Here is a 9,714-nt window from a genome sequence, read left to right on the forward strand (position 1 = left end):
TCCCAGGCCCTGTGCTTTCTTTAGGCATCTGGTTTTCGTATTGATCCTCCCCCTTCCCTTCTGTAAATAGGAAAAGAAAAAGAGTTAGAGGACACCACACCTAGGACCTGGCCTCCCAGTTCCCAGATTTCAGTTTTATGTTCCTTATGAGCAAAGGAAGACTCACAATGACGGAAAAGCGAAAACACCCACATGCGAGGGCTCACCCCGCCCTCGGCCACATCCACAGGCACCAGGGGTCAGAGGCGCACGGAGAACGGTCTGGAGCTGCAGGGCCTCAGTTCGGGGAGCGGCAGCATGAACAGTGGCCATAGTTCTGTCTGACGTCCCTTCCTCACGCGCCGGTCCCAGCGACGCTAATCAAAGCCCCTTCCTTCCCCACTTGATGGCCGCATGTCTCGAGGGTGGAGGACGGAGGTGGCTCTTGGACCGCCCTCCCCGGACTCGGGACGTGCTTGCTGTTCCCAGCCAATGGCCAGGACTTGCCTGGGGACAAGAATCCCCATATTTCTTTCCCTTTCCTCAGCTTGGTATAATTAGCCCCCCTCGTCTCCCCAAAGGGATTTTAAGACAAGTAGTGTGGGAGAGGTTTTAAGGTAACTAGTGGGGGGAGAAATAATGGAGTTACGTAGGCTAACGGCGACCACAAGGGGACCTGACTGGGCTGGAAGTGCCACCTGTGGCGGTGGACACCAGGGTCACTAGTGACGGCTGTCTGGAGGACCACTGGCCGCCCAGTGTCCTGGACTGCTTGCTGTGAGAAGCGGGCAAGAGAAGATGTGTTTAGAAAGCCGGGTCCTTTGATCCCTGGGACCACTGCAGCCAGCGGGCAGTTTAGATGCCAGCTTCTGGGCTGGTCTTGTCTAGGGGCAATGGAGTGTCGAGATGAAGAATTTGGGGGTCAGGCTGCCTGGGTTCCAGCCACACCACTTCTGACCTGCGCGGCCTTGGGCAGGTTATATAGCCTCACAGTGGGTCAGTTTTCTCTGCTGTAAAGTGGGAGAAACGAATACGATAACAACAGCCTCCACGCATGGACTTACTGTGAGGGATAAATAAGGTGCTATAAAGCATCGCATGTTACTACGGTACATAGTAGGTACACGATAAATCATAGCTGCTGTTCATATTTTCCTTTGCCAGGTGTCTGAAAGCAGCACCCCACTCTCTCTCATGTCTGTGTTATGTGGTATCGACCCAGGAGAGGACCGTGAACTCCCCGGCTTATTTACATAGTTTTGGACTGTAGTAGTTGATTTTTCCTTACATGTCTCGTCTCAGGGATCCTGTGAGTATCTATACTCACTCTCCACTTCTTCAGGGAACCTGTTATGTCACAAGGGCTATTATAACTGCGTTTTTCTTATTATTCTGCCACCAAAAATTCCATAGCGTTTCTTAATAGAAATCTCTTTTCTTACTCCTGTCCATCCGGATGACTTCTTAGTGATTCCTCATAGGAAGTCACTTTAGGACATTACTCCAGGCAGAGGGTGGTAGCTGGTGACTATTCAACGAACGGCTAAGAAAGCTGCAAACGTGTCCGAGCTGTCCATGAAATCGTTCTTCAGCGAGGGGTAGAAACAGAGAACCGTAAGGCTTTACCGGTGTGGCTCCTGGGACTGTTTCCTCAAACGTTAATATATTTTGTAGGCATTTGCTGAATCATTTAATTCTAGAATTTGTGTAAGCTGTTTCTTGCCAGATGGGTTTAAAGTACTCGGAGTGAGGATGAGGTAGAGAGATTTCCTTTTCCCCGTTGAGCCTGGGCCGTGCTGAGGAGGGACCACTAGGAAGCTGTTGCTATAGCAGTTGCTTCTTTGGGCTGTCCCAGAGCTCAAAGGAAGCTCCCCGACCAGCTGCTCTTTGCTCACAGGCGTCCATCAAGGTTACCCTGGTGCCTGGGAGTCAAGGTCCGGGCAGTAGGCCCACCATTCTCTCATTGTGCCTGGAGCAACGTCACATCACTTTCCTGAGCACCTTTGTCTGCACCAGTAGAATGGAAACAGTCAGCCCAGTGGGCCTTGCCTATAAGGAGGGTAGAGAGAGGCTTTTAGGAGCAAGCAAGGTGGTGTATGTGAACATGCCTTATAGACGTGTAAGACGTAACAAAAGTTTGCCCTTAGAGGTCGTAAAGGACATTTCTGTTTTAGACTGAGAGGCAACGTAAAGCTTGTTTCCTATTGAATCTCAGTTTACTTTGGATCAGACAAATTTGAAACTCAGGTTGAAGATTAGAGTCTAAAAAAAGTCAAGTTTTCCTGTATGAGTTAGAGCGTGCCAGGCTGTCTTCATCTACATGGACTGGGTCTTTCCTAGCCACACTGTGTCCGGATTGCTTACGGGCTTTGACTTCTGATTGGAACTGGTAAAGGCATTCCTTGCTTGGTTCATACCTTGAGTGAGTCCTTTGTAAGGCAAAAATAATGACTTGCTGCCTTGGAATATCTCAGAGGAGCGAAACAGTGTTTTCTTTCTGGAGTTTGCTTAGCAATAAAAACGGACCGACCCTTAAGTTGATCCAAACAGGGCAATTGCTATTCTGTGTTAAAGGCTGTTTTGGTAGGAATCCTTCACCTGTGCAGTCTGTTCAAGCTCCTCGCGCCTCCTGTACCGCTTGTGCTCTGTGCTGCCTTCATTTTCCCCTGGCTGATGGGCTGAGAGGGGAGGGGTCGGGAGTGCCCTGTGATGGGACTAGTTGCTGAGAGTGTGGAGCATCTGGTATGATGATTCACCATGGCTTGTGTCTCCAGGCAGTGGACCAATCCAGCTGTGGCAGTTTCTCCTGGAACTACTCACCGATAAATCCTGCCAGTCTTTTATCAGCTGGACTGGAGATGGCTGGGAATTCAAGCTTTCTGACCCAGACGAGGTAAGAAGGGAGTGACTTCACAGAGTCTCCTGTTGAGGGAGGATGAGAGAGAGCTCTGGAGATGGGTTCTGGGGGGTCGATGACATTTTCTAGGGTCCAAATCCCAGCTCTGCCACCTGCTGCTTGGGTGACCTCGTGTGAGCCTTAGTTTCATCATTTGGAAAATAGTGAAAATATCTACATTGGCCATTTGTTTTCCAGGATTCATTGATATGATGCCCATAAAGTGCCTGGCACCTAGTAGGCCCTTTGTAGACACAAGTTGCTTTCTCTCACTTTGCGCCCTCCCTGGTCTTGTGGCTCTGTGAATATGGAAGGGGGCTGACAATTTGAGAGGCCTTGGAAGATTGGTACAATTTTCACATTAACTTGTGTTTTCATTAACAAATGCTTTAGTGAGGGGAGGAGGAGTAAATTGAGTTTGGGATGAACATATACACGCTACTATTTATAAAATAGGTAACCAACAAAGACCTATTGTATACTACAGGCAACTCTACTCAATATTTGGTAATAACCTTTAAGGGAAAAGAATCTGAAAAAGAATATATATATATATATATATATATATATATATATAATATATGTTTTATATATATATTATATATATGTTTTATATATATAATATATATAAAAGTGAATCATTTTGCTGTACACCTGAAACGAACACAACATTGTACTCAATTATACTTCAATACAAAAACAAAACAAAACAAAAAAACGCTTGGCGAGTGGTTGCTCTGTGCCACGCCCAATTCTGAGGATAAAGAACAATGAACAAGAGAGACAACCTCTCTCTTCCGGCAGACATGAGGAGCCCTGTGCCCAGTACAAAAGAAAATGCTTCCTGTTGATGAAAGGCAGGTGTGATTGCAGCTCAGCCGTCCATCCCATGCATTAGATTTCATGCTTTCAAAGCAAGGACATTCTATTAATAATACAGGGTAAGAGGAGACACTATAGTGTTGCTTTTATTTTTTTATTTTTTAATATCAGATGCTTTAACTCCATTCCCTAGAAGTTCAGGGCCACTGTGTTTTCATCAACTCAGAGAATCAACTTCACTGTCATTGTTGCCCAACCCTTGTAGTTCGGAATTCGGAAAAGATTGGTCAGAAAAGTAACTTCTGTGTACATGAATCTCTAACCCTTTCTTGAACATCATGGGTCACCATGGACGGGTGCAGGCAAATAAACATGTACATTTGGATTATCCTGTAGATGTTTACCCCTCTTCCTTTTTTTTAAAATTAAATTTCAGGTGGCCAGGAGATGGGGAAAAAGGAAAAACAAACCTAAGATGAATTATGAGAAACTGAGCCGTGGCCTTCGCTACTATTATGACAAAAACATCATCCACAAGACGGCGGGGAAACGCTACGTGTACCGTTTTGTGTGTGACCTGCAGAGCCTCCTGGGGTACACGCCCGAGGAGCTGCACGCCATGCTGGACGTCAAGCCCGACGCCGATGAGTGATGGACACCAAGGGGCCGGAGAAACTCTGCTGAGACATTTCAAAGAACAGCCACGTTGGTCGGACTCTTAATTTTTAATTGTTATTCTATTTTTAATTTTCCAGAACTCATTTTTTTACATTCAGGGGTGGGAGCTAAGTAAGCTGCAGCTATAATCAATTGTGCGCCGTTGGAGGAGGAGAGCCAGGACTTGTGGGGTGGGTGGGACGGGAAATTCTTGAGCGGATTTTCAGGAGAGAGACAAGGGCCTTCTTAGAAGCTTGAAGGATCTGGCTTAAGGGAGGAAGAGACTAACGTGTCCAATCATTTTTAAAAAAAAATCATCCACAAAAAAATAATGTGTCTTGAGTTACGGACCTATTAGCAAAAGAAATTGATGCATCAGGAGTCATGAGACTAATAAAAGGCAATTAATTTCCTTTTGTTGTTAGGTCTGGGAGGGTGAAAAAGAGGGAGGTGGGGTAAAGCCTTTTTTTGGGGGATGCACTAAAAACCAAGGACTATTTACCTTTTATTCTACTTTCCAAACAAAGATGGACTTCAGTGGGGAGGGACCAAAACTGTTTTTGTGTTAAAATTTATTCTATTAAATTTTGTGCCAGTATTTTTTTTTTTTTTTCTTAAAAATCGTCTTAAGCTCTCAAGTGGTCTCAGTATCGCTGTACCATGCAATCTTGTTTTTATATGCTGGCTGAGGATTCTGTCACAGTGAAAGGAAACTGTTTATATAGACCCCACTGGAAAGACAAAGCGCTGTCACTGAGATCGGGGATCCCAAATTCATGTGACTGATGTATGGAGGGAAAAATAAGGCTGATTTGGGTACAAGGGAACTGTGCATGTGAATTTCACCTATAAGTTTTTAAGAATTGTGATCACACCCTTCTACTTACTTGTCATTAGTGGATTCTCAGAGTCTGGACTTAACGTTGAGCTAAGCATTAAGTCTTCGAACTGAATGTATTTTGCAGCCCTGGTTTTGGACCACAGTAAATGTAGGAGCACTGTAGAAGTCATGGAAAGGGGATCGAAGGGGGAAGATGGACCTGGTTCTTTACTGGTTTTAGACCTGTAACGTACATGACTTGGAATAAAATCTGTATGCATGGGCATTACCCCTCAGGCCTTAAGAAATAAGTCCTGAATGCATGTCATTCCCAACTAACACTCTGTACTTTCTCCTTTGTGTATTATTTTCCCAGCATCCCACATTTATTGCTTTCCCCCACTCTGTTGTTCAGTAGAGAGAGATGTACAGCTTTCTGATGGGTGAGGGAAAGAGTAACTACAGACATGACATGAGTTGGAGAGCGTCTGATAAAGCCATTTAGATGTCCTGAGTTGTAGGAGCCATGGAAATGAAGGGAGCCTGTGAATAAAATGGGGCTTGGCTGTCTTTGGGAGAAGTGCAAGGCTTTCCTTTGAAGAGTTTAAGGCAGCTGAGTCGGGTGTCAGGTGAGACTGGGTGGGCAAGCAAGGTGCATAGCGCAGATGCTGTGAGGGCCCCGTGCTTTGGATCCCTTATTCTGGCACAGGGTAAGTGAAGGTTAGTAATTGCAGAGGAAGGAAGACTTGAAGGGATATAGGAACTATTAGGAAGGGAGCTGGGGTGTAGGGATAAGGTGGTCCATGGGATTCAAATCTACTTTTAGTTCTCCCAAAGTTGAACTACAGACATAATCAACTGTGGTGTTGTCAGGGGTCATCTGAAAATGGAGTTTGGGGAGGGAGGACCAACATCTGACCGCTAAGGAAAAGCGCCTCCTATAACTAAGATCCTCCCCGCTTCCCCGGCTGTACAGGCGCCTGATTCAAAGGAAGGTGACAGAGGGATGGCTTTTCGGGCTTCAGTGAGGAAGGGGAAGAAACATTTAGGACGGGCTCCAGCTGAGAAACTGGAAGTACTAACTACCTTCTAGCGTAGCTTCAAGAAAGTGGATTGTTTGCTCCCAGGTCCTCTTGCAGACCCCGAACGATCAGGAACTTAGCTCTGTGATTCACGCGTCTCCTCATACTGAGAAATCGGAGCGTCTGCTTGGAAAGCAAAGGCTGAATTTAGCCCAGCTGTGTATTTTGATCTTCTTCCGGATGCAGGTGCCTTAATGAAGCTCTCGAAATATTTTAGGAGCTGCTCAGGGAGTGTTAGGCAGAACTGTTTGGACTACATTGTTTTCTCTCAGATGATGTGATCTCTGTTGGGCACTGGCAAAGATGTGTGTACGCCTGCGTGTGTGTGCGTGCGTGTGCGTGTGCGTGTGCATGTGTGTGTGTGTTTGCAGACATGCAGAGCTGCAGCTGAGATAATCCCGGGGCTTTCTTGTGAAGTCTTTCCACATTTCAGTGGTGGGTGAGAGTAGGACCAAGGCCGGGCATCGGTCACTGCTTGTTTGCCACCAGGCATAAAATCACTTTCTCAACTCATCAACAACCTTTCCTCATACAATGATGCTGAGAACTCCCCCGTGTGAGTCCTGCCATAATTCCCTAGCAGATAAGATGTAAGCAAGTGCTTCCCCATGCCCTTCAGCTGCTTGTTTGCTCAGATGCCCTTTCTCTCTCAGTGCACCGTTTTCAGTATTTGTAGATAGTGTATGCGTTCAGACAGCTTTGTCGATCTGGCCAGATGCTTTTTCTCCTTCTGTCCAAAGGCCAGAGACCATCCCAGGAAGAGTGGTGGGTGGTTTATACACTGGAAATGTAGCAGAATTGTTGGAGTTCTGCTTTAAAAAAACAAAAAAACAAAAAAAAAAAACCATGTTAACTTCAGAGGAAGGATGGGCAAATCTGGTTGAGCTGGGTGAAACTCTTATTTTCCTGGAGATGCCTTAACCTGTGCTGGTTTTGGCTGTAGGGTTCAGGGTCACTTTTGTTCCCTTCTGCATTCAGGGGAGGGACTTCCCTACACAGAGCCCTGGTTTTGTGGCTTTGGGGATTGGAGGTAGCATTCAAAGATCAGATATGCTTTTCCTCACTTTGGAGACGAACACTCTGGGTTTTAGAGCATTAACCTGCCTAATGTTCACGGTGAAAATGACACCTTCTCTGTCCTAGTCGTGCTGTGCATGTTCTGCTTTCTCTGTTGGGGTCTATATAAATGCGTTGAACTCTTACCTACATTCCAAAGAAGTTTCGAGGAACCATAAATATATGTATACATATACATATATAAAATATATATATTAAAAGGAAATTATCTCTATCAGGAATACTGCCTCAGTTATTGAACTTTTTTTAGAATACTTTTTTTTTAAGCTCAGAAGTATGGGGTGAAAAAGATGTTATATTGTGTTTGACTATTTTCCAACTTGTATTTTCATATAATTTATATTTTTTAAAAGCTGAAAATTTAAAAGCAAGATGAAAAAAAGGAAAAGCAGGTGCTTTTTAAAAATCAGAACTGAGGTAGCTTAGAGATGTAGCGATGTAAGTTTCTATGTGTTTTTTTTTTAAATGCAAAAAAAATTTCTTATGGGGGAGTTTTTTGTTCGTTTATTTTAGTAGCTGATGCTGGCACATCATTTTGCTGGAGAATTTTTTATATACTGTAGCCTGATTTCATATTGTATTTTAAACTGTGTGAGATTAAAAGCAAAGAAATTCATTCATAATGATGTGGGTTTGGCTTCAGTCTTTCCTGTCTGGTTCACGCGTGAAAGCAGGACAGATTAACCGACCAGAGACGAGCGCAGGAAGGAACGCAACTCTGTCCTGCTGATCTCAACTTGCTCTACACCATTTCAGATAAAGATTTCCTAATAAAGCGAGAGCTATAATAGGAATAGGGGGAAGTGTAACGTGACATCCCAATTAGAAATAGATGGTATCATCCTTTGTGGAATGTCCCCGGCCTCATCATACCGCATTTTGATGGCGTCTGGAGAACTAAGAGGCACATGAAGAAAATTTTTAATGACTCAACAGATAAACATTTGATTTCAACGAGGTAAAGTTTCTGATATTAACACGGGGAGTTGAACACCTTTGGTCCATGCTCGGGAGCAGATTCTTCTCCCTCCTTCTGACATTCATTTTGTCCCGTGCCAATGCGGACCCATCCCATCCATCTCCTTGGCCCCAGCTCGTTCACTGGGGCTGAAAACTGGGAATGATAATATCCGTCTGAGCCCCCAGCAGCCAGTGTCATCAATCCGATCGTATTTATAGGTGCTTTGGGGAGGAGGGTTTAGGAACACATCCTGCGTGGTGCTTTTCTCTTGTTGGAACTGTGGAAGGTGTATGTCTTTAAAACACCAGCATTTGCAACACAAATCCCAACTCACAGCTGGAAAGAGAATTTTTGCTGAATTGTTCACAAAGAGAGCTCTGTTTTTGGAAAATCGGTTTCTTCAGGCCTGGAGCCTGAGGTTTGCTGAGTGCACGTTAAACACCGACTGTGTGGTCCAGTGGTCAGGGAGCTGGCCTGGCTGCGAGGAGGGCTCCGGTCTACAACCCAGTCAAGCCACCGCCACTCACTGGGGCACTGTGGGGAGACGGCTGGAGGTCCTTACATGTTTCAGTCTTCAGCTGCCAACCTGGGCAAAGCCACAACTCCGCAGCCAACCCGAGGCCACATCTAAGCTCTTCTCCCCCTGAATCCACAGGACACAGAGAATAGGTTTCTGCCTCAGTCTAGGATTTGGTCAGAGAACTTTCCTTCAGTGACAAGTTGCTGTTTATTCCCCCAAAGTATGTGATTTCATGCTGACCAGGTTAAAAGATACAAGATACACTGGAACGAAAACAGCTTAGGTCCCTGTTTCTCAAACTAGGAGCTAGAGTTTAGCTGGGGAACTCTCAGACACCTGGGCTTTGGTGCTCTCTTAATGACACTGCTGGGACCACCATATTGGAGTTGGGGTGGTGGAGAGACAGTATCTTCTAAAACTCCCTCCAGATTTGGGGGAATGGGATAAGGTGAGAAGGAGATGCAGGGAAAAGAGGAATCATTCAAAAGAAGCTGGTGGTCAAAATTCTACAGATTTTGACAGGCTTTTGGGCGGTTGTAGGGTAAAGTAATGGCCCAAGCCTAGTCTGGCTCCAGACTGCTATGGGTTTGGAGCAAGCTACAGCACCCATGCTAAATATAAATTAATAAATCATGACCAAAAATAGACCAAAAAGAGCTTACCTGTATAATGAAGTATAACTATTTTAACCTGGAAAAGGAAGAGGATTGTGATTTGTACTTTGAGTGAAAGAAGCCAGGCAGTGGAGACTACAGGGTACACACAGGTTGACTGAGGACTGAGTCTGTGCCACAGAGATGTTCAGTGTGGCCTTCACAGTGTGGGGACTCACTTCGGCAACTCAAGTGAACAGTGTCCGGCAGTAAGGCCATGGGGTGGTCTTGGAATCCTGTCATTCCT

The 9,714-nt window shown here is 45.3% G+C and overlaps 1 protein-coding gene across 4 annotated transcripts in view; it reads left to right on the plus strand.

The window, feature by feature from the left end:
• The window catches only part of ETS1 (ETS proto-oncogene 1, transcription factor), a 125,331-nt gene extending 120,379 nt beyond the window's left edge, over positions 1-4,952 (plus strand). For 3 of the 4 annotated variants that reach the window (XM_065883254.1, XM_065883255.1, XM_065883256.1), the window contains 2 exons: positions 2,754-2,872; positions 4,134-4,952. In XM_065883254.1, the coding sequence (XP_065739326.1) occupies positions 2,754-2,872; positions 4,134-4,349 (335 nt within the window). In that variant the 3' untranslated portion in view covers positions 4,350-4,952. The remainder of the gene's footprint in view (positions 1-2,753; positions 2,873-4,133) is intronic. The other variant, XM_065883257.1, reaches the window with a different exon arrangement.
• Positions 4,953-9,714: the final 4,762 nt, after the last annotated feature.

Source organism: Phocoena phocoena, chromosome 8 (assembly GCF_963924675.1).
Source record: "Phocoena phocoena chromosome 8, mPhoPho1.1, whole genome shotgun sequence".
Taxonomy (NCBI): Eukaryota; Metazoa; Chordata; class Mammalia; order Artiodactyla; family Phocoenidae; genus Phocoena; species Phocoena phocoena.